The 26768-nt window shown below is 33.9% G+C and overlaps 1 protein-coding gene across 1 annotated transcript in view; it reads right to left on the reverse strand.

The window, feature by feature from the left end:
• MED14 (mediator complex subunit 14) overlaps window positions 1-26768 on the reverse strand; it is a 62063-nt gene that overhangs the window by 11321 nt on the left and 23974 nt on the right. Inside the window, exons 2-11 of the mRNA XM_072542102.1 lie at window positions 24851-25046; window positions 23937-24069; window positions 19625-19924; window positions 18499-19361; window positions 14615-14774; window positions 12588-12792; window positions 12324-12493; window positions 10905-11151; window positions 10058-10819; window positions 9137-9885 (exon numbers count right to left, since the gene is read on the reverse strand). Coding sequence (XP_072398203.1) covers window positions 9137-9885; window positions 10058-10819; window positions 10905-11151; window positions 12324-12493; window positions 12588-12792; window positions 14615-14774; window positions 18499-19361; window positions 19625-19924; window positions 23937-24069; window positions 24851-25046 — 3785 coding nt within the window. The remainder of the gene's footprint in view (window positions 1-9136; window positions 9886-10057; window positions 10820-10904; window positions 11152-12323; window positions 12494-12587; window positions 12793-14614; window positions 14775-18498; window positions 19362-19624; window positions 19925-23936; window positions 24070-24850; window positions 25047-26768) is intronic.

Genomic DNA, 26768 nt, shown 5'->3' on the forward strand with positions numbered 1-26768 from the left:
GTTTTTGATCCAAATTTTCTCAAAAAAAATTATTTGTGTACTTAGTAGATATTTATTTCTATCGGAATAGATCGGGCAATTATTTTTGTTACTATGTATAATTCAATGTTATAACTATTAGAAAGTCAAAAAATTTGCCACGGATAATCCCGGATAATTAAAAATTTTGTACTTTGAAAATTATAAGATAATGAGAGAATTAAGGACTTAAATTTTCCGAAAATATTCTTTATCTGTTTTTGGCTTAAACGAAATATTTGTTAGTTTTAGGTTCAGGGGGTACATCTGGAGTGAAGATTGTAACTAGAAAATACTTGTTCGATAGCATGAGAAAAGAAAATTTACCTAATTTAGAAGAAAAACTAAATTGTTTAAAAAATCAACTTTTGTCTAATGAAGACTACACTAATGACCAAATCGGAATACTGAAAAGCAATTTTGCGCATTTCAAGTCAGAAATGAAGAAAAGATGGACGAAAGCCCATAATAGAGAAGATGTATTTCTTAAATATAACGATTCTTGGCTCGAGGGGACCTTTGCGATTCCTGTTACCGATAGTACGGCAAATCGGCCAGGACGACCTCATAAAACTTTTGGAGATCTCAGTGAAAGAAGTAAACGAAGGAGAACACAAGATATTCGCTCCAACTTCGACGAAGATACTCTAGTGCATGCTGCTCAAGTCAAGTTACAGGAAAGGGGAAAGAGAGACGCTTCCAATGTACTCAAAGGAATTATATGTTCGCCAACTCGCGCATCAAAATATAAAAAGGCATACAATCGCACAAAGTCTTTGAGAGATAAAATTAATCCTTTGAGTATCCAGGAAGCCAGCTAAATGTTCATAGACGCAGACCTAACACGAGCACAATATGATATAATAAGAAGCACGAATAAAAACTTCTTTCCGTGTTACAGTCTGCTACAAAAAGAAATGCTATCCGCCACCTGAAGCTTGCACTGTAACTAGCACTAGTGCGGAAGCTAAATTGCAGCCTTTGATCAACCTAACCGTTAGACGATTATCGGAGTACCTAGAAGAGGTTTTACTATCGTTAAAAGAGAAAGAACGCGAAACTCTAAAATTAATCTGCAAATGGGGCTGTGATGGGTCCCAGCAATCGCAGTACAAACAAAAGTTTGATAGTGATGAGAACAGTGATTCCAATATATTTCAAAGTTGCTTTGTTCCTTTGAAATTATTATGTGGAAAAAAAAATGAAAAAACTGTATGGGAAAACCCCACACCCTCTTCTCCTAGGTTTTGTCGGCCAATAAGGTTTAGGTTTGTCAAAGAGACCAGTGATACCACTAAGGAAGAAATTGATTATATCAATAATTCTATTAACTCGCTTGTTGCAACCGATTTTGACTTATGTGGCCAACAATTTAGAGTCAAATATGAATTCATAATGACAATGGTGGACGGAAAGGTCTGCAATGCTGCCACAGGAACTACATCGACAAGCCGATGTTATGTTTGCGGTGCTACTTCAAAAGATTTCAATAACTTAGACAGAGCAAATTGTGTTCATGATGGGGCAATTCAATTCGGACTCTCTGTATTACATGCCAGAATAAGAGTATTTGAAAGTATTCTGCATTTGGCGTACAAATTGCCAGTGAAAAAATATAGGGCAAGAAAAACAGAAGCTGAAAAACAATTGGAAAAAGAAAGGAAAAAAGAAATCCAGGAGAGATTCCGCAAAGAAACTGGATTGCTTGTGGACATGCCAAAGGCGAATTTTGGCAATACAAATGACGGAAATACAAGCCGAAGATTTTTCGAGAATCCCCAAGTTGCTTCAGAAATTACAGGTATTAATTTCGAATTAATATACAGATTAAAAGTGATTTTGGAGACTATTTCAAGAGGCCACAAAATTGACCATGATAAATACGATAATTACGCAAAAGAAACTGCTCGTTTATATATAGATCTCTATCCATGGCACCCCATGACGCCCACATTGCACAAAATACTCATGCATGGTGCAATAATTATAAAAAATGCATTGTTGCCAATTGGGCAGCTCTCTGAAGAAGCCGCAGAAGCGCGCAACAAGCACTTCCGGTCTTATCGCCAAGATTTCGCACGGAAATTTTCAAGAGAAAGCTACAACAGGGATATTTTCAATCGCCTACTTTTGAGTTCGGACCCTTTGATGAGTTGTAGGAGGCAAATAAAAAAAAGAAAGAAAAGTAGTTTCTTATCTGAAACATTACAAATGCTGCTACCTACTGATCCCAACCCAGCTGGATACTCTTCCGGAAACGAAGGAGAAAATGTGCCTTTAGATGATCGTGAAAGTGGTACTAGTGATTCTGAGTGATTATTCTTCTTCAGTATATTTGCATCCGCTGCTGGACAAAGGCATTCCCATAAGTGTTTAATTACTATGTTATTAACAGCAATCATAACATATACTCTACGATAGTAAGTTTTATCGGATTAGGAATATTGTTAATATTTTGATTTCAAAATAACAACAAAAGTATTAAAATAAAGTATTTTTTGTTAATAAATTTTTTTTTTTTAAAACTATCCGTTCGGCTTAGTAACATTTTTTAAAATACAATACACTATAAAAATAATTTTGGCCGCCTAAATCGTTCAAATACCCCCTATGTGCACTGGTTCTTACTTTAGAAGATCTCCTCCGGAAAGATCACGGACAACAAACGCCGTGGAGGATAGGTTTCTTAGAGTTTAAGTGCTTCGAGGGCGGGCAATTATTGCTACGGGTTTGATTAGGAAACCGGCAGATGTTCATGGTACCACAGTTTCACCATATACCGTACGCCGAAGATTAAGCGAATAACATGCATCATCTTATGTACCTGCTAGATACCCCTTATCGGGGTATCTAGCAGGTACAGGGGGGAAATCCAAGAAAGTGCTGTTAAGACACAGTAAACAGCGACGCACAAGCCCTTTTAGGGTTTCTTTAGTTCTTTCTCCGTGTATGGAGAAGATCAGCCACAGACAAGCAAGGGTGGAGGCAAAAAATAAAGGAAGCCAAGGTTCAATTTGAGCTGTAGTCCCGTAGAAGAAGAAGAAGATTAGGGCAAGGATCACACTTTTCTCTCCCAGGGGTCGTTCTGAGCATTTTTTTAACAAATACTGGGTAGGCCACGATAAGGCAGGTACAGTGTGACCCATTTAGATTGGAAACACCTCTATAAAATTTGAAGTTGTTAACCGATTTTAACCAAATTTTTTTTTAATGTCATGTAATAAAAGGTCTATTGCGGGACAAAATATGAAATATTTAGTTAAATTTTCAGGGCATTCTACGATACTTTTTCTTCGTCGAAAATGGAGAATTTGTATTAGCGATTTTTTTATTAAAAAAATTTCTACGCCACTGGATTTAGAGTGGCTTTAAATAGCTATGACAAAAATTTCAGATATATTTATAGATTATTTATATATATATATATTTATTAATTACAAACTTATGACAACTTAAAATTTTAAAACTCACTAAGAAAAAACACTCTATATTAACGTTAAAAAAAACACTCTGTATTAACAGAAACATGGAAACATAATTTTAGTTTAATCCTAGTTGCCTCTACCAATCCACCATCTAATTGGATACATTTAGATGGTGGAGCGTAGCGTTTATGAATATTTCTAATTACATTTCTTAGTTGTTGGGGAGTAATTTCTGCACATGCCTGTCGAATTCTTACACGGGTTCGTTTACGTCTCTTGCATGAGTTTGGTGAACTTTTTGTTTGATAACTCCCCAGAGAAAGAAGTCTAAAATTGTGAGATCTGGATGGCCAATCTATCAACGGACTACCCCGGCCTATCCAACGGTCCGAAAAATTTTCATTTAGCCATTGCTTCACGGTTCTGGCGTAATGAACAGAACACCCATCTAACTGGATATACAAATTTAATCGTTCATTAATTGGGAGCTCATGAATAGCATCTCACAAGTCGGTGTATAAAAATTCTAAAAAGTTCTGTGAGTTCAAGTTTTCTTCAAAAAAGAAAGGACCAATAACTCGCTCGTTCAGTATACCACACCAGACATTGATTTTTTGAGAATACTGGCTTTTAAAGTTTATTACCCAATGGGGATTATCTGCTGTCCAATAGCGACAATTCTGTGATGATACTACTCCATTTGTAGTGAAAGTGGCTTCGTCGGTAAACAACACGTTTTTAGAAAATTTATATTGTTTAAATATTCCCCTTGGGACCATAAACAATATTCTAAACGTTTTGCTTCGTCGCCTTCTTGTAACGTGTGTAAGAATTTTGGTTTGAAAGGTTTAATATTATTTACCTTAAGACATCGTCGAATACTCTCTCGAGGCACATTCAAATATAAACTGTCATTCCTTAAACTGGCATTAGGGTTATTTCTGAAATGATCTAAAATGATTTGATCATTTCCTCTTCTTCTTTGTAATGGGTTATTTTTTAAAATTAGTTTTGATACTGCACCATATTCATTAAATATTCTATTTATTTTGTTTACCGTACCGTAGCTAATATTAGGACGATCCACATGTCTGTCATTAAATATTGTACAAACTTCCCTGGCACTTCTATCGTTATCTCCCAAAAGACGTATAATTTCAATTTTTTCTCTCAAACTTAATCTTGCAGCCATGACACAAAATATTACCTATTAAAAGAATTTGAAGTAAATATTGTTGCAGATATTATGCATAAATTTATGCTAGCACTGAAATTTGTATGACACAAATAATGTCAAACAGTAATATCGTTGTCATGGCAACTGAGATTTAAGTTGTAGCATGTAAAGTTAATAATAATGTAAGTGCATTACTTGCATTAAATTTTTATGCTATTTTAAACATTTTTTTGTCTAGTACTGGTTTATTATTAAAATTATTTGAAAAATAATTAGTTTTATGGTTATCTGTTGATACAGGGTGTTCTTTTTTGACTCGTAGCTTAGTGATTTTTAAAATTTTAAGTTGTCATAACTTCGTTATTAATAAATATATTTTAATAAAATTTTTGTCATAGCTATTTGAAGCCACTCTAAATTCAGTGGCGTAGAAATTTTTTTAATAAAAAAATCGCTAATACAAATTCTCCATTTTCGACGAAGAAAAAGTATCGTAGACTGCCCTGAAAATTTAACTAAATATTTCATATTTTGTCCCGCAATAGACCTTTTATTACATGACATTAAAAAAAAATTGGTTAAAATCGGTTAACAATTTCAAATTTTATAAAGGTGTTTCCAATCTAAATGGGTCACACTGTATATATACACAAGGAAAGACATTTAAGGTTACAAGCCTAATCTACTTAATAATAACTTAATTTTAGTCTGAAATATGAAAAATAAAATAAAATCTAAAATACGTTTATTATTTAGTGCCAAAAGATTCATAACATTGGAGGTAAACGTTTAAACTTCTCATATTTTTTCTGGATGTCTGACTGATGTGTATACTTACTACAATTTAAAAATATATGATCCAAATCTGCCGTTTTTTTGAAAATATCACAAATGTTGTTGTTAATTATATTTATTTTGTATACATTGGCCGTATGATTTTGTATAAACTGTGAAATATAAATATGCATTATATATATTCAAAAGCATTTGACAGAGTAAATACGAGATTAATATGCCTAATGAAAGAAATTGGAATATACCACAAGGCCCTGACAATTATCAGAAAATTTTATTACAACTAAACGGCTAAAATCAAAATAGACGAGCAGTTAACAGAAAAAATCACGATTGAACAGGGAGTACGACAGGGACCTATTTTATCCCTCCTGCTATTTAATATTTATTCTGAATGTGTCTTTAGTGAAGCTTCTGCTTGGACATTACCTTTGGCAACTATAAATCGGCTCAATTCGAAATTTGATGTTATAGGCGTACCCTAGGTATAACTTGACTTAACCAAGTTGCCAATCCGGAAGTCCTGAGCAGAATGGGAAGAAATGTAAAATTCTGATAACGATCAAAACTCCAAGAGATTCTTGAAGGGAAGGTAAATGGCGAAAGTGGACTGGGAATATGTATGTAGCGACTAACACGACTACAACTGAGCTGTTCTTATTTTTATTTAGAATTCCAATATATTTAAAATCTGTAATATAATTAAAATAAGTAAATTGTCTGACAATCTTTAACAATATAATTTTATTAAAGGAAAAAAATGTCTTGTAGAAAATTGTCCATTGAAAATTTCCTGTGTATTCTTGGCACTAAAATAATGTTACGAATGTCTTAAGATCTTTCGTTCGAGTCTTCGTCCGATTGGATGTGCCATTTAATTTTGGGCTAGATTATTGGGGGTCTGATCATATTGTTGGCAGAGTTTGGTTACTTCTTCGTTGACAGTTGTCATTTTGAGGTCTCATGCGATCGTCTTATTTGGAACGTACAACAAAAGAGATACATGATGATCGCCATAGTATAGTTTAAAATTGTAGGCGCTAAACTAAAAGAAATGGTCAGCGTCATTCTTCGTCTTTCAGTGACATACACAAATTTATAAACCCTGGAATGTCATCAGGTTTTCAAGATCTGTTATTTTTCAGTTTTTTAATTAGGAATTCATATAATTCCTTCTAGGTAAACAGATATAGAACCCTTTTTCTTGTTGAATGATCGTTAAAAACATTATCAAGTACACATGTAGGACCTTATTAAAAGTGAAATTAAAAAAAAAAAACATTATCAATACATGAAACAGGCATTTTCTACTCTAGTTAACCAAAAAACATTGTTACTAAATTTCGGGCCAATGCTTTTTAAATGCATTCATTTTTTTCGAATCCTGAGAAAACTAACAAATATTTTTGAAAAATTTAAACGCAGAATGAAAGATTACATTATTACCGAGGGCCGAAAGTCCCTTAGAATAAACAAAAAGTTTTTTTGAATGAGATATTTGAAATTAAAAATCACACTAAATTTTCTCTTTTTTTTCACCCCTGTATTTTATTAAAATAAATATTATAGAAGTTTTCAGGGACTTTCGGCCCTCAGTAATAATGTATTCTTTCATTCAGGATTCGAAAAAAAAAGAATGCATTTAAAAGCATTTTTCCCGAAATTTCGCGCCTACGCCCTTAAAGGATAAAGTGTTTTTTACCCAGATTGCAGTATCATCCCCAATACCTAAGCGACAATAATTTGCCACTGGATAAAAATCAAGTATACGATAATGAGTGATAGAGTCTGAAGGTTTCCATATTTAAACTTCCAAATTAAAATTTCAAACGTAATTTCACATTTTAAGTGGTTTTAATAATTATAAAACAATCTAAACAAAGTAAAAGTGGGTCAAATACGTCTGCTGAAAAAATTAAAACCAGAGGAAGAAAATGCATTCAGCTTGAAGATGATATCAAATATGCTATTCGGAGAAAATTTTATGCTTTCTTTATTTTTTTTTCGGTACGTATGATATCAAGGTTATGTCACTGGAGAAACCATAGAGTGTTGTACCAATTTCCCTACTTTTATTAGCCTGGAATTCCAAAGGAACTTCTCGCTTATTTTTTTTACTGTACCCACATACGTGAGGTGGCGTTTTTGCAACTCTGTGACTAACTCTATTAAAGAAAAATAGTTGTCAGCAGTAATATTTCGGTTAGAGCCCTCTATTGGTTTGGATAGTCGAATGACACATTGAGCAGGCTTCGAAAGCTTCAGTTCTTCTTCTGAAAGTCCAACACCATCCGAATCTTTCCCTGAGTATATAGTCATTATAGAAATACGAGCTCTCAGCATCTGTCATGCACATTACTTTTATGCCATATTTCGCAGGTTTACTGGGCATGTAAATTCGAAAACCACAGTAACCTCTAAATGGAAGTAGCATCTCATCCATAGTTACACAATCTGACAAAGAGTATAGCCTCTGGCAATTAGTCACAAAATTATTAAAAATGTTTGAAATAGCCGCTGTTTTATCAGTTTTCTTCCGCTCTTCGCGATCCATGCTATTGTCAAATCTAAGACACGACAAGAGTATTTCAAATCTTTTCAAAGACATCGTCATTCTGAATATTGGCTGACCCAAAACATCTTTAGAAAACAGTTGAAGCATATCTCCATGAGAAGATTTTATAATTGAAGATAGCATAAAAAGCCCAAGCAAAGCCTTCAACTCAACTATATTTATTTTGTGCTTCTGTAGTTTGATGTATTAGTCGAATCAGATAACTTTTTTTTCATTATAATAATTTTTTGGTTTGTCCATGTTACAATTTGTTCCAACATTTCATCAGTAATCAACAACTTCCAAATATCTGATTTAGAAGGGCTATTTCCCAGAGTCCTGCTTACCGCTGTTAGGCCTCGTAATTATCTAACAATGTTATATGTTCGTGTCCTTGTATTGAATATGTTCACATCCCCTCTTGCTTGTAAAAAGTCGGTTCTGGATTGTAAATCATTCGACGGTTTATCTAATTGCAAAAGTTCGTGATCTGAATTCGATTCTTCGCTGCTAGAGGGTTCACTTTGCCGAATTACATAGTCGGGATCTTCATCCGAATCATCTATAACATCTCTCATGTCCTCGTCACTCCCTTGCTCTGATAAATATAAATCTTGATCGTCGGTAAGTAGTAATCTTTGTATATTCTTTTCAAAATCTGGGTCAGCCAGATTTACTTTTTTATTACGGCCAGTTCCGCTAGGTCCTGCTCTATCCATTATTACTACAAAATTAAAAATTTTTAGAGTAATTATGTTTATTATACAAAAATATGAAATACCTTATTGTTTATCAGTACACAATCCGTAACAAGTGGCCTCCTAGACCTATCATAAAAACACTGCAATTCGAAACACCTGGCTTACTAGACCTACACGTTTTGAAAACTGCTGTTACTACGACGTAAACACCAAAGCGATCGCTACGATACTGCAGAACTATGCTTGTTCTACACTATTAAGAAGGTATTTAAAAGGACAGTGCATGCGGCCTACACTGTTGCCGCCATTAGCAGACTATCCTTTCGCTGTGGTCCGTTAGACCAATGTTTCGGGTTAAGGGTTAAGTATGTCACTTACTTTTATATACACATGATTTAATTAAAGCAAAAATTCGATGTAAAAAATTCTCCTTTTAAACATAGAAAATTGAAAAAATTATACTTACATAGTTTTCTGTATGAATGTAACGGTGCAACTGCCTGCGCATATATACGCACCCCAAGAATCTCTCCAAAGGCGCTAATTCAGGTACAGGAAGTCCTTGTGGATGCATCGAAGGACAGCATAATATCTCTAAGGCTTCATGCGTCAACAATGTCGGTACCGCCCCAGCCCAAGACCTCTGTGGAAGTACCCTCGACAGATGACTACCAGTTTTGAGATCCGATGACTGTTGCGGACTGTGCATTAATGAGTGTCCACCAGGAGATTGGCCAGGTCTGGCCGGGGAAGGTCGTGGCATACCAGGTGAACCAGGCCAATTCGTCGAAGCTGCAGGCGACGAGAGACTTTGTGAAGGAAATGGACTACCGTCGGTGTGGCCGGTAGGCATAAAACTACTTACAGGTGAATGCCCTGGTAGATTAGTACTCTGTGGTCCAGGTGAAGAATTACTTAACAGTCCCCCAGGACTAGCCAACTGGGGATTTAAAGGAGAGTTGGCGACTAAACCTCCTGGACTAGGGTGAGGCATGGGGCTTGGATTTATATTCGGCTGTAGCGATGTGGGAGATGCTAAGTTAAATGAGGTAGCTGGGCTCGAACCAAAACTGGTGTGGGTGGTTGGTTGATTCATAGATGTGTGCGGACTAGCGGGTGTATGAGGATTAGAACCTGATGGAGGCGTCAAAGGTGGGTGAAAACGGAGACCCGGCTCTCTTTGACCGGCTGGAGACTGAGGACCTCGATGATGACCTAACATAAAAATATTTTAACATATCATTATGACTAAACAAAAAAGATACCACATATCGACTTATGTTATATATGGATTTATTCATGTAATCAGAAGAAAAAGGATACTAGATTTGTTCTCAAAAAAACTAAAGATGTGGAGTATAAGATACTATACAGTAAAAATTCTTACCTAAGAACCCACTACCTTCCACCTCCATCGGCGACGGAGGGTTGTCATCCTCGGATTGAGATCTTCTTCTAAATACAGCTGTTTCGTCGACATATTTCGATAAAAATGTTTTCAGACCCTGAGTAGGAGAGAACACATCGACAACGTTGCTTCTATCAAATCTACTGTAGGCCCCATCACGCAAGGAAACCAAACCGGATCCTCTAATTCGCAACTCCAAGCAGTACATGCCCTGATAAGCTAGACGCAGAAGAGTGCACGATTGTGCCATTATGGTGAATGTTTGTACAGGTACTTGTGGTCTTGAATTATGTATTCCCAACTGAGGAATTGTCGGCAACTTGCTTATAGACAATAAAGGCTCGTAAGTCTCGTGTAACAATTGAATAACCTGCGCCAAATTCCTATGTTCGTTTAGATGAGATTCTAGTTGTTCCTGGATCATAGAGTGAGCATTTAGAGCGCTGTTCGTGGCTCCAAACGCTAACTTAAACATTTTTTCTGAACTCATCCATGTGATGGAAACCATAGCTCCTTTGTCAGAGCCATAGCAAAGAATCAGTTTGGTGTAATTGTAGGATTTGATACAGAACATGTTGGCTAAAAAACTATACTTGTCTATCTTCAAATATTCGCTTAAATCATGTACGAGTGTATATAAATGTACTATTTGATTCCAATCATTAATAAGGGCATCTGCAGTCTTTGACGTGTTGTCTACGGTGGTCATTTCATATTGGAAATATATTGGTCGTCTTGATCCTAAAATTTTGAAAATAAAAATCATTACTCTTATACCAGATCGTACACCATGTGATTATATTAAATTGATATCTCATCTACTTACCTTGTTCTTTAGGATGCGTACTAGATAACGGAGTAGAATAAAAAACAAATTCAACCATCCAACTCTTCAGAACTCCTTTACTCAAAACTCGCATCGAAACAGAAAGCAGCCGTTTCATTAGAGCATTCCAGGCCGAAGACGTTCCAATTTCCTTAGTAGGGGCAGGTAACTGTATCAGTTTCAATACTAAACCAGTAGCATTCGATTCTACTTGTAAACCTTGATGGAAAACGTTTCTCTTGGTTAACTGTAACATGAAAAGGATAAGCTTATGAATCTAAACACTTAACAAACATACAGACATAAATAGTATTAGTTTATTTAATATAGAACATGCTGCACCCATAACAACTTCAACTCCAGGCAGCGGAAACAGATCGTAGAATGGATGAGGATGGTAAAGTCTTTAAAGAGGTCACCTTAATGGTAGAAAACCAACGTGGAGAACAGTAATAGACGGGTAAATACAGTAGTAACTGGATATTGTTCAGGCCGGCTAAGGGGATGAAGAAACAATACTGGTTCGTATTAAACCATATAAATTGCTCGCAGATCATGAACTGCTTACCCATGTGAGAGCTTGATTTGATTGGCTAACCTACCACATGGGAACCATAGGAAAAGACAGCTTCAAACCAGTAGTGAAACAGTGTGGGTTGAATGCTTGCGGGGCTAATCACTTAACCCGACAATCATAGTCTCTACCATGAGTTGCTTATTAGGCGGATTATGGATCTTCTAGCATGTTGGGTCCAGCCGGAAATAGCCATCCTCTCCTAGCTTCTCGTGGGATAAAAATGGACCAGAAACAAATAAAAAATAGTCAGGAAATTTTCTACTGGCAAAGTAAGCAAAAGTATCTGATGAAGCAAGGCCTCAACACAAAAGAAACTTAATTTGCAGGCGATGAACCTATCCTTAAGCAAAAAACGATGTAGGTATATAGGTACCTACAAGATCTTTTACCTAGCTATGTGGAAAGCTTTATGATGCCAAACTATCCATTTGAAATCTACAAATAGACAATATGAAGTCTAAAGCCCCAATAATCAATGGAACATGCAGAGGAATGATAACATAAAACGACTAAAATGTAATGAAACGACTGTAACGAAATATCGCGCGACCACACACTACATGGAGTAGTAAACACAGTCCCATGAGTGCTTCTTCATAAAATAAAATAAAACAAAATAAATTAAATTGAAATAAAATTATTTAAATAAATTAAAAACCATCGCTCCGTTCGTAAACTATAAGAAAGCTAGGCTTCCCCTCCTCGGTTACTCACCTCAGAAATACAACAATGGTACCTACTAATAACATAAAATATGTGCAAGGTATGACGTATTTAAAAACGAATACAGCAAATCATGTGCAACAATCCATTTACCATACTCGTAGATAACAAAATTTTACCTCGCTCGCCAGTGTGACAAATGGTAATCTCTCGTCGCACATTGCTATCACATGCGCTAGCTCAGCGATAAAGTAAGCAGGTTGTTTTGCCCTCCTGGATGAAGATTCTTGTTTAACTCCACATTTTCTTTTCAAGCTACCAGGTTCCGTTTGATCTGCATCCAAGGTACCTAGAGAACAAATAAAATAGTTCAACTTTGCTTTTATTTTCATAAGATAAAAAAACAAATCCTGCTGTTAAAAATTATGCAAGATTTTTCTTACCTGAGACGCTCGTAAACGGCCCGTGTGTAGAAACAAATGTATCAAATTCTATCAGTGTTTGCACTTTAAGAAAAACTTTGGGCGCTTCGGCTTCTATGGAATCATCGTCGGGACTATCATCGATACTTGAATGTTTGACGACTGCTAAATAAAATAGGAAATCCAGCTCGCAAGGATTACTTTCTATCTCTTTTAGTTCCACAATCTTAAAAATGGAAAATATATGCATTTATATACGACTAATTTCAAAGTATATATGACTTCAAAAGATAATAGGTATAATCGGTTTTGCTAACATAAATTAGCAAACATTAGATTTGAGAAATGTTTGTATTTTGAGAACGATTTCCGAAGTGGACATTGAAAGGTCAATAAATTTTCTTTAACCTTTAATTGTGACTTATTCCCATTTCAATAATAAAAACTTTAGATTGAATGCAGAGTTTCGACAAAAATCCACATACATCCTTACGCAAAACTGCACAAATACATGATGTACGTCATTCTTCAGACTTACGTGTTTTACATAATAATTAATTTAAACCCTACAAAATCCGTTTATGCAAGAATTACATGGAGTTGACTACGACTGAAGACTACATTTTAGTGGTGTAATAATAATGACGAGAACTTCGGTAAAAAAGTTTTTCCGACGAAGCAATATTTACACTCTGTGGGAATGTAAATCGGGCAAATTTAAAGTATTGAAGTGAGGTAAATCTACAGTGGATACGTGAAAACAATAATCAAAGACCACCAGAACTAAACGTATGATCGGAAATAGTAGGTAATCAGTTAATTGGGTCATTTTTTATAAAAGGAAATTTAAATAATTATGGCACCCTTGCAATACAGCGTTAATATATAAAACGGGCTGACGCCCTTGCAATACAGGGCTCATCTACTCTGCCTGTGGGACTCAAACCTGTGATTGGAGCCTTCTTTAGTACCAGTCCACTGTTTATCCACTGATGATGGACTTATTAGTCCTAAAACGTTCTGTGATGTAACCCGAAAGGGCATTTTTAGAATATGTATATATACCTTTTATGAAGGTTTTTTTAAATAAAAGTTTTGAAGTTTCAGAACTTTTGTAAATAACAAACAAATTAAAACAGCCTTGCTAGAAGGTTTTTTTTATAGCCCTTTTTCTATCCGAATTGTCGAATAAAGGTCTCTCCCATTTCTCGCCATTCATCCCTGTTGTGTTCTAAGCGTTTCTACATTGGTCCTGTGACTCTTTTGATATCGTCGCTCCAGCGCATTTGAGGTCTTCCTCTTGGTCTCTTCGCATCGTACGGTCGCCAGTTTCCGACTTCTTTGTTCCATCTACCATCTTCGAGACGTTCGTTGTGTCCAGCCCATTTCCATTTTAATTTAGCTGCTTGTTTCGCGGCGTCCTTTATTTTTGTTTTGTTCCGGATTGCTTCGTTCGTTTGCCGATCTATTAGTGAGATACCAAGCATCTGTCGTTCCATGGCTCGCTGAGTTTTTCGAATCTTGTCCATGTTCTTTTTTGTGAATGTCCAGGTTTGAGCTCCGTAAGTGAGAACGGGAAGGATACAAGAATCGAACACTTTGGTTCGAAGGTTTTGGGGTATCTTTTTGTCTTTCAGTATGTATGAGAGTTTTCCAAATGCGGCCCATCCCATTCTTACTCGTCTGCTTATTTCGGTAGTTTGGTTTTCTTTGTTTACCTTGATATTCTGACCCAGATATATGTATTCTTCTACATGTTCCACTTTTGTTCCTTGGATGGTTATCGTCGGTTGATCATCTTTACTCGACATTAGCTTAATTTTACTCAGATTCATTTTCAGTCCTTTTTTTATGGATTCCGTATGAAGCTCATCGATCAACGTCTTCAGTTCTTTCCAGCTGTCGGCTATTAGAAGGTGACGACAAGAAAATAATCTTGGACGCAATAAAACAAGATCAAGGATAATAATACCTCCAAATTCCCATATTTTACTTGTTTTCTTTAAACACATTTAATATAAGACATGTATTAAACTTTTTTTACTTACCAGGACAACATTTGGATGTCTATGCAACTGAATAAACATTTTATGTTTACCAATTTTAGTTATGGGATGATCACTATGATGTAAAAGAGGTAGTTTTTCATATGCTGTGGCAGGCAAATGTTGAAGCGTCTTTTCACAGCGTCTCTGAGTAATCCAATATCTAAAACCAACATATGACTTTGATTTAAAATATTTTATACCGTTTTAAATGTATTTAACAACAAACATAATATAAATTCTAATCTAAATATAATTTTGGACCACAGAAGGATTTTTAAAAAACTATCTATCTAAACCACACTTGCACTCTTGCTAAAACTTCTCGAACTCACAAAAAAATATAAACAGATTTCCAATTCTCAATATTTTAGGGACAAGCAAGTACTACTCCTAAGAAAAACGACATTTATCACAACCAGTAACTATTTAAGGTCCATTTATATAATATTCACACTTTGTAAAGCAAACGTTTACTCTTAAGAAGCACAATCTTTTAAATACAGCCGAATCAGATGTTCATCCACACAATGGATCACTTTGACTGTCACGTTATACATACAATGGATCACTTTCTAATCAGTCAGTCTAATAGCTGTAACTGCCACTTTTGATATAGAACACGCCTTTAACACGGCCTTGAGACACGAATCTTAGAAAAACTTAAAGCATGTAGCTGAAATATTTCGTCCAACATTTTGACCAACAGAAATTTTAGAGTCTCCGTGAATGGAAACATGTCTCGTTCACACACGGTAGAAAATGGACTACCTAAAGGATTAGTACCCCGAAAACTTTATTTTTACTTCTTCCTAATCATATATCAGTTCCTTCTTAATGATATCAATTGACCTAATAATTTATTGATAAAGAAAGGCGAATAGTCCGACAAGTATACTTCATCAAAATGTATGCATTCTTGACAAGAGACTTAAATTGAAGGGTCAAATAAAATATTCAAAACATACAATATTTAAAACGGATAAATCTTCTAAAATTGATAGGCCACCAACAATGGGGAGCCGAATGAAAGACGTACTAAGATTTTCCAGAGCCTATAGAGATCATTAGACATTATCCAAAACACGTTCTTATAAATAATATTGTTTTTGAGATGGTCTTTTTAGGAAAATTTTGAAAATAACATGGCCGATCATATTACGAACGAAATGGTGTTTTACAGAATGGAAAGAGACAGAGAACTTTTGGCCACCATCAAAAAAGAGACGGATATCATATTTGGACCACTTACTTAAAAATGATAAGTAGGTATGAGTTGTTGCAGCTGATTATGAAGAATAAAATCGAAGAAAAAAGGTGTCCTGGTAGATGACAAATATCCTGATTGAAAAACACACAGACGCTTAAAAGAAAAGCAGAAGATAGAGACGAATTTACAATGGTTATAGCCAAACTTCATTAGTGGAATCGGCACTACAAGAAGAAGAATCAAAAATTAAAACTGTCAAATTTTGTGGTGTTTTTGAACCTTGCCTCCATGGTCATGATAAAAGAAAGGATTAATTAAACCCTGGCATATTTAGAGGTCTCATACATTTTTCTGCCGAATTGGATTTAGCTCTCAAACACCATTTGCTACAAACTACAGTGTTTAAAGGGATGTCAAAAAACATTCAAAATGATTTACTCAATTGTATCCTTTCAGTGTGTCAGGCACATATCAACAAAGAAATTGCCACTTCAAAGTTTGTTTCTATTGTGTGATGAAACGAGTGACATTCCAAATATTATAGTTTATCGTTACACTTTACAAAATGAGACCTATGAAAAAAAATTTTGGACTTTTTAAAAATCAAATATGCCGTTTCATTAGCTGGCTGTACAGAAGAATCTTTAAGTTGCATGTTATCAAGTTCCGATAAGTTAATTTCTCAAAGCTATGATGAAGCGAGTGTTACGAGTGACATTCATGTTGGTGTGCAAAAACTCACTCAGGATAAATTTAGACCCCCGGCAACAAGCATAAATTTTAATGTAGGCACATTTTTGCAGATTTTAGAGACATTACTATTTTTTTTTCAAATTCACCTCAGAGAACTGCCATATTAGATGAAGTTGTGGAAAATAGGGATCCGTCAGCATCTGCTACAAGATGGAATTTTAAAATTAGAACGGTAAACATGGTGTATCGAAATATAGAAGCCCTAGTAGAGTGTATGGAAAGAATACAATCTACGTCCAGGCAATCTGATACCATAACAAAAGCAGGTGCATTTTGACGTTATTGAATGATGTTAAATTTGTATTTTTATTGAAAGTATTTTATTGTTATGCCCCATATTGACATCTTATATTCACAAATACAAAAAACTGCAACTAATTCTGTAACCGTAAAACGATACCTGACAGCATTTGAAAACAATATTAAAAAAAAATTGACACTATTCACACCATAAAAGAAACCGAGTTAGCAGACATTGACGATAGTCAATCTAGGAAGAGACGGAAGAAGGATGAAATAAATTCTTATGTCTTCACTATTATTCAAGCGCTAAGGAAGTTTGTGATACTATGCTATCTGAAATTAAAAGAAGGTTTTTGTTTATAGGATATTTGGAAGTATTAAAATTATTTTCAGTGGAAAATTTTGAAACATACAGCTCAAATTTTCCTACATTGGCATTGTAATCATCAATTGGCAATTATCTATTTTTAAACAAAAACAAATTAATGACTAAATTGGAAATTATTTATAGAAGATCCGATTTTAAAGAACTTTCGGGAGCAGTCAACTTACTTAAAACTTTTGACTGAAAATAAGTTGCAAGGTTTTTCTGAATTAATTTTAATTCTTTAAGTACTTGTGACGATTCCAATGACAACCGCATAAGCAGAACGATGTTTCTCTACATTGAAACGTATCAAAACTTCCTTAGAGGTACTATGGGCCAGTATCGACATACTGCCCCGGCAATGTCAATTGAAAAACAAAATTATTCAAGAAATTTAAAATTTTAATGAATTGCTTATTAAAGTATTTATTTTAAAAAAAGATAGGCGACTTGACCCTCAATACAAAATTTGCTTGACTAAACTATAGTTTAAGTTGATAAAATACATTATTTATTGTAATTTCTTAATAAGGTCCTTTGATTTTTACAATTTGACTACACTCAAAAAATTTTTGCCTACGGAAATAGGGCTCAAACGAAGGTCGTGTTATCTATTTTTATATCATATATATAATATGTGTGCACCCCCAGAACTTTACACTAGGCACCGCCACTTATTCTAACATATGATTCTTGATGCTTCACCTATATAAAAGTTTTCGAATTGCCAAGGTATTTTATAAATAAAATCTTTGTTGTTTCTTGTTCGCTATTAGGTTTGTGTTTTGAGAACGATTTCCGAAGTGGAAATCAAAACATCAAAATAAAAGTATTTTCATCTGAAATTGTGGTTAATTCACTAAAGATAGTAAATAATGGACAGACTCATTGTCATCAACTGTTTAAAAATAGTTACTCAACATATCCATTAGTGGATCACTTTTTTTTCTGGAAACCGTTAATTCTAAACCGGACATACAGCAGCCAAATGGCTTATTGTATATCTTCCATTAATTAGTAAACAAGTCGTATATTATACAATTTCGGTTTCAATTATTTGCATCACTTCACAAGTTGGCAGAAGGGGGAATAAAAACAGAGATCATGCAGCAAAAGAAGTGATGATCTAATCGAAAATATACAAGTGATTTTGTGCACTAAACTTCCAAACCAGGAAATAAATATTACTATATTGTATCTACCTAAATAATATAAGTTTTTTAATAAAAGTGTTACTGTAAAGATAAAGACTTGAGGAAAAAATACATTTCATCAAATAAATTATTAGAATTGTATATACACAATTTTTCTTACCTTAATTCTGATATAAGCATAGGTAATCTAGCATGGTCCCCATTTAAGGCATTATTCAGTTCTGGTATAAGTGGAGCACCATCATACTGTGGTACATGGCATTGGAGCATGCCAGTATGAGTATCAACTGTTATCAATAGTTGTTCTGCTCTCAGACAAGGTTGTAGTATAGCTACTGATAGAATTGCCGGAGATCCTTGAAGCGTACATTCCATATCTTTAAGCATTCCTTGTAATTCCAATTTGATATCTGATAATCTGCTTCTGGTTCTGCAATATATTGTATAAACTAGCAGTCTTTCCATAGATAATACCTCAGATCTGATGGCTCTATCTGCAATCTCACTCTCTTTGTTTCCTAAAGAAGGTACATGTACCACAGCCAAAGGCCGTGCTGGATCATGAACGTCAACTTGTACTGATAAACGATATCCTAGTTCAGACCGAAGATCTTTATTACTCAATTCTTTTCCTTTGCTAGTTAACTCCCTCCAGTAAGATACTGTTAGGCATTTTCCAGGGACATACTCATCAACATGTATGTGATCGTCTAACCTATCTCTCATCAACCTTAAAGTCTGTGAATATAAGACCTCCAACTGCAATGACTGGCAGAAAAAGTGAAGACAATTGTAAACTTCAGTTAGTGGCTGATGATTGTCCACAAGTCTTGTTTGGATTAACTGATGGATGTACTGGACTTGAAGTGAATGTACAAGAGCTTTTCCATCACCTGTTTCTTTATCACCTACTAAGATATCAATTTCTAAGAGCCTCCATGGTATGTTCGGACCATCACCCATCACTGTTAGGGATACCTCAAATTCATGTTGCACATGGAAAGTTACTCTTCCATTTTCAATCTAAAAAAAAAATAATACATGTTGATTCAAAATTTATTAAATACTATAGCATCAGATCGCAGAATACCAGAATTTAGAAGTTTAGTTAAACTCAAGAAAAATTAGAAGTTCCGAGAAAGACCACTAAGTAATTTGTATAAGTTTTGAAACTGATCGAAGAAAGTTCTCAAAAGAATTTCAAAAACTCCCACTCAAATGGTTAGCGCACTTCCAAATTATTAGAAGCAGTTTTCAAAATACAGTGAATATCGATATACACATACCTTTAAATTCTTCATCTGTGGTAACAGATTTCCAGTCACAAGTCTATGCTGGATGACCTGATTCAATCTCAACAGTGTATTTCTCTTTTCAGAATTTGTTATGGGATCGGGAGGGACAATCTTTTCTCTTATACAAGCAGGAAGTCTTCCATAAGTACCTGTTGTAAGTACCTCAACAGCTGCTGGGATGTGGAAATTTGGTACTCTAGCCTGTACCAATGTTTCTCTTGCCATTCTCGCTAACATGTCTGCAGTTTCCACAAAAAGGAGAGATTGCTTATCCAAAAAGTTCATGATTCTCTGAAAAACAAAAATTAATTTAGTAAAATAGAGTTAAAATCCAAAAAATATATTAATAACAGAAACTTATTCTTAAATAAAAATAGTGAACTGACATAGGATACAGAAACTGTTTATCTTACTTTGGATAATTAAGAATTAGACAATTTTTTTAGTTTATTGTTCTTCACATAATGACGGTATTAGATTTTTGTTTTGATACAGGGCAGCGACATCCGCTGATACGTATTTCGACCTCTTTAGGTCTCGTCAGAACGGTATAGCCACTGCTCTGCACAGAGCCAGCACTTTTCTTATGCAAACATGGTTTCAGTTTAATTGGCTGAAACTTTGCAGAGAGGTAGCTTATGTCATGATAATACAAAGTTCTTATTGGCATAAAACTCAGAAATAAATAGTTTCTGAATTACTGAAGTCCAAAGTGTCTGTTTTTAGTCCAATTGAATAATACATATTTGTATGATGCCCAGAAAGGATGTCTTGGGAAGGATTGTATAAAGATAAAGAAGACATTCAGGACTGTAAGATCACTTTAGAGACCATTACCCGTATGTGCCCCAATGATGAATATAAAACTCTTAATTGTATGGTAATAAACGAGCAATAACTACCTCTTAAAACCGATCAAATTTCATTTGCATATCTTAACCAGTTTCAAAGCAATAAATAAATCGTTAGTTTGTAAAAAAACTTTAACACCCTGTATCTTGTAAAACAAAGCTTTGCAGATATTCGTTTATATAGCAAACTGTCATTATTTTTTCATAGATAATCACTCCCTGAAGTTTGTTGCAACTTATTTACTAACACCCTATGTATTATACAAATAAGTATTATTCACATGGACTAAAATGACATTTTGAACCTCTATAACTCAGAAACAATTGACTTCTGAGTCTTGTGGCAATGAGAACTTTTGACCAAAGCTACCCAAGCTGCAAAGTTTCAGCCAATTTAACTCAAACCACTTTTACATAAGAAAAGTGTGAGGGTCCTTTGTGATACACAAATAAGTGAAAAAGTAAATATAAAATAGAATGTAAAAACAGTGAATTTAAAATCAATAGTGCAATATTTTTGTATTTATTTAGAACCTAAATGGTATTGTATTTTTTTATTTGTTAAAATAATTGTGTCAATTAATGGCACTGGTTTGATACCAGACTATTGTAAATATTAGTAATTCGCTACAATAATTGTACAAATGAGTATAATTATTTTAACATTATTTGTAAATTTTCCTTGATGGATTCTTGTTTCTTGTTAGTGATCATCGTGGAAATTTTGGAAGGAAATATTTCATCTTTCTGGATCTCTTTTACCAAATACTTTCCCTTCAATAGTTTTCCATGGGGTAAAAAAATATATGGCGATATTTTTTATGTCTGTAGTGAGAACATATGGATATAAGTTCATTTCTCCAGACTAAATATGTATCATTTTATGATTATGAGGGATCTCATTCCTTTTAGGGTAATGGTTGGAATATGCAAGATGTTCACCACTGCAGTTTGGGCAGTTGGGGGGTGGCTGGTGTAGGACACACACAAGATTGGCCATTTTGCAGTATTTAGGTGTGGGACCAATTTGGTCAAAGTGGTGTGGAAGTTCCATATGATAAATAAGTCCCCTGGCTTAGGGGGATATGGGGTTCCATATGATAAGGTATGAGAGGTTTCTTGTTAGGGGGAGGAGGGGTAAACCCCCTCAGATAATGAGTCTTGTCTATTACCAACATGTGCTATCAGTGAGATCTCTCTAGGCTATACCTACTTGTTTTGGCGTGGTTTACAATACTCCACAGTTAGCTCCACTTGCTATTGTCTCTGTAACTGTTTAAAAGCTAACAGTCAACCTGGAAAATAGGGTCTTGTCTTAACATCCAGAAAGTTAGCTTTCTAGTTACTATCAGGTCCTTGGGTGTTTGCATGAATCTGCCTTTTCAGTTAAAAAGCTCTCAAGAGAAAATAGGGAAAATAAACATTCAAAAGAAAAATATGGAATCTACAAATCATTTAAAGCTAGTTGATTGCTATGCTTAAAAATGGGCAAAGATATTCCAGTAAAACCTGCACCCTCATCACTGAATCATTTGGCAAGTCGGGAGAGATGTGCCACTAGACTATAAAAACCATAATTAGTGCTGTGATATTTCTGATAACCCTATTAGGTATTTTAAAAGAGAACCGCTCAAGCAGGACAGGACAACAAATGTGGCCAGATAACAGCTTAAAAAGAAGTATTGCATCTGACATTATGCTGTGATTTTCCAGAGTATGAAGCTTAAGTTGCATAACTATGCAAGGCCTATTCAATTTGTATGCTATAAACCATAGAAATTTATGCTGAACTCTTTCATTAGCATTAACATAGATTTGGTACAATGAACACCATACATTAGAGGCACATACTGTAAAGTTGAGCTAACCAATTCATTGTATATACTTTGTCAAATTAAGTAATGGATAGCCATAAACCAAGCATTTGAAGAGCTTTATTAGTAATTGGTAATTATAATGGTGATTAAAACATACATGTGGATCAAATAAAACTTTAAGTCCTTCATCATATTTACTTTCTTTAGTGATGTATTGCAAAGCTGGTAATCAAAGATTATTGGAACTCTAGATCTAGAAAATGCAATACAATAACATTTACCTATATTCAAACTAATTCCATTAGCTATTGACCAATTCTGAAAAGCTGCTATGAAATGGGATAGATAAGTGGTTCTTAACTTTAACTATCTGACTTCTGTTATTAAGGGAACTTGATCACACAAAACAAAGCTGTTCATTAATGATAATATTCTTACAATGCCAAGAAAGAAATTTTGTGAGAAGTAGTTCAAACAAGTTAGTCATCACACTTATTAAGCTATATTATGCCAGGCTTGAACCATTTTATTCATTTGTCATTCATTAATTTTGTTTTGTTGTTGCTTTGCTGTCTTTAGTTTAATGTATATTGTTTCTTATTATAAGTTTGAGCATCATGTTCTTTCATTAACGGCATCTTGGGAGTTCCAGCATACATACTTAAAGGTTTATTTCATGTATTTCCTCCAGGTGTTCGTTAATCTTCTATAGTTATTATTATCGTCTCTTGATTGTCTGTTATGCATCTAGCTTTCTTAGCTTGTAGAGACCTGCTGCAGATTTAACTTTCTTATGTAAATAAAATGACATTCATTAGTATTCATTTAGGACAGAACAGAACTGCTCATTTACCTTTCCGATCAGATTGCAGTATAAAAGGCTTCTCTTAAGGGGTATTTAATTTATAATGAAATGTATTTTGTTTTCTTCTAATCTTTTTATTTTTTCACTGTTTTCCCTAAGTCATTTTTCTTTGGCTTCTTTGATACTATTCTTTATTTGTTTGTCGAGTATGTTGTAATTTTGAATAATAGTGTTGTAATAATAATAGTGTTGTAATTTTGTCTGTCATCCATACTTTTTACGTTGTTCCTTTTGGCCACATCTATTGGACTAATAAAGTCTTGTTAACCTAATCTAGTACTTAAATTTTACTTATTTAATTTTATGTATTTTATTCTTATTGTGCCAACAAGTGGACTGTGGTCTGACTAATATCAGTTCCATGATATATGTTCACTGAGATCATAGAATTTCTGAATCTCTTGTTAATAAGGGTGAAATCTATTTGATTTCTAATAATGTGTTAGCATTATAAAATAATTATATTGTATTATTTGGGTTTGCTCACCCTGGCCTACAGTATACAGAGAATAGAGGTTGTTCAATCCAAATTTAGCTATGACTTGTGTTATTTTGAAAGATTTCACAACTTAAAAGTACTAATACTTTTCCTAGGGGGTCTGATTTATAGCTCTAGTTCTATGTATCTTCAGGATCAAAATTATTTAGGTAACTTTTAATTGCAACAGTAAATGCTGAATCTCAAAGCTTTAAGTTTGTTGTTTACTATAATATGTCATAATAATATATCTACCTACTTGAAATTTTTTAACAACATATATAATACTCACCGCTGATTTTTCAACTTTGGAAGCACTGTTGGCCCATTTAGCCAATGCTAGGAGTCTGACAAAAAGCTGCCTGGTTCTGGTTGCAAAATTGTATATTTCAATCTTCCTCTCCATGTCAGTTTTCCGAGGTAGTCTAAAAGTAAATATTCATTGATTATTACTGAATACTTAGTTACATAATATAGTTAAAATAATGTCCAATATGATACTTATTGCTCTTGAAAAAGCATATTTATGATGAATGCTGAAGTGGTTTTGTGGTACACACTGAATAAAAAAGGAGTTGATTACAATTGATTACTAGGATATTATATTCCAACTGAGTACAAGATATGAAAAACAAATGCACCACTGTTTAATATTAAGTGCAGAACATAAAGGAAAGGTAGACAGTCACAGAGTGACAGATACATTTACAAAAACAAATACCATGTGAGATATGTATCTAGATCATGATCCTAAATCAGCAATAAAAAACTAGACAACAAAAACTAATACATACAATCATAACCAAAAAAGTTTACTAAAATGGGAATAAACCACAATGAATTGTAATAAAATATACATTTTTTGTTTCGTTTAGATGTTTTGAATCAAATCTGAAAATAGTTTTCAAGAAAATTCTGAAATAACGTAAAAACTAAAGCTTCAGAATTATATTTTAAAATACTTATTAAAAATAAAAACATGGAATAAGGAAAGATCTTATCAATGAAAAATAAAACTAAGTAGTCAATCACATCAAATAACTACTTGAGCTCTATAGAGAAAGCCTCTAACAATACTACAGCTAGTAGTTACTACAGCATGCATATTGTTTAAGTATTTGTTGTGTTATTAATCAGAGGGGAACTTAAAAAACCTATGTTCTATATGCAAAAATACATTAGTAAAAAAATTATTCATGTACTTACAACTCAGCCAATACTGTGAGTTCATGGTAAGTGCGTTGTACAATAAAATCTATTAACATTGCTAAAGACATCATTCCTCCTCTATTGCCTTCCTGGGGACCAGCTACATTATTTTGGGCCACTGCATTGGAAACGGGCGTTTGGAGCCCCTCTAAGGGTACGGGGGCCATTTTACTGGAGCTATCCGTTTCTTCGGCTAAAATTTAACAATATTTCTACACCAACTATTTGCTATTTACATTTTTTTCCTAAAGTTGAATTGAAGAGTTTGTATGTGCAACAAATAACTCTCATGAAAACTGACAGTGTTGACGTTGACTGACAGCCGTGATCTGTGACTGACAGTCCGTTTAGCTGCGCAAGTGCGCAAGACTATAGAATGGAATCTTTTTGGAATATAATCATCGATTTGGAATATAATCGCTAACTCGATTATCGTAAACAAAAAATCGATTTTTAGAAAATAATGAAACACAGTTTTTTATTATACAATTTTGTTTAATATAAATTAAAAAATAGCGACTGTAATCTATTATTCTAGTGTCCATCTGCTTGAGATCACAAATATTCTTGTATTCTTCAGCAATTTTGTACTCGATATTATATTATTATATATATTATTGTATTATTTTTCAAAAAAAATATTTCAAAATAATAGTCAATTTATTTTCATTAGTTATAAAACCAATATTTTAAAGAGTATATTATTTGATTTTACTTTAAAATTAAGTTTATTTGACGTTTTGATTTCGAAGTGGAAATCGAATATATTTATTTAGGTACCTATTTATCTTCAACGGGCTATAGCCCAATAAGATTAACAATGTTTACAATAAAACAAAATAAAATATAAATATCACAAACTTAATCACGTAATTTAGTTTTAGATATCAAAATGATGACTACCTATTCCACAGCCACTCAAATAAACACATGCCTGAAACCAGAAATGAATTCGGCCTTTGGTGCAAAAAATTTAGATCTGAGTGAATATTTGCCAATCTTAGTGCTCGAGGTAAAAAACCCCAATGTAAATCCCATAATTTCTGCTCCAGAATTTGCTTCTCTTTTCTGAAAATATATAGGAATCTATTTGGTAGCATAAAATAAAGATTCCAAGAACGTGAACAGTTAGCGACATCCGATAATAGAATCCTTAAGTAGTTTACTCCGGATTTATGCAATTGATAGTTGTATTGCGTTAAGAAATCGTCAATTAATTATTTGTAATGTAATGTATCGCCTATTTAATACGAAGTGGTTTTATACCTGAATGAAAGAAAATGTTACTATAATAGGCCTATGTAGGTAAATATTTGAGCCGGTCAAAAATCCCTAGATTTTATACTAGATATAAAAAAAATCCCTTTGTCCCTTTTATACTGAAATATCACTAGATTCGGGATAAATCCCTAGACCTGGCAGCCCTGCAAGACTGTAGAATTAATTATGCTATAAAACATTTTTAATTAATCGTCGGTTATATAATAATGGGAGAATACCAAGTTAAGTTTCAATTTGATCATACTTTACTTGATTTAATTCAAAAGGTATACCCTGTTTATATGCATCGTATTTCAAGAACTTGTTTTGAACTCTTTCAATTTTTAGTATTAAATATTATAAGAAGGCAGACCATACACAAGAACAATAGGTACTCTAGATGAGATCTAACTAAAGAACAATATAGTAATTTAATAGCTTCAATATGTCTCTATTGAATCTTTTTATAAAGCCAAGCATTTGTAAAGACTTGGAAATTATTGACACGTAATGCGATTCAAATAAAAGTTAGAGTCTAAATTACGAATCACGAATTTCAGTAACCAAGTCAACAAGAATGTTCTGTATATTATAATTATATTCCATTGGGTCTCTCGATCGCCCACAAGAAACAGCATAAGACTTGGATACGTTC

This window comes from Diabrotica undecimpunctata, chromosome 1, assembly GCF_040954645.1.
Source record: "Diabrotica undecimpunctata isolate CICGRU chromosome 1, icDiaUnde3, whole genome shotgun sequence".
NCBI lineage: Eukaryota > Metazoa > Arthropoda > Insecta > Coleoptera > Chrysomelidae > Diabrotica > Diabrotica undecimpunctata.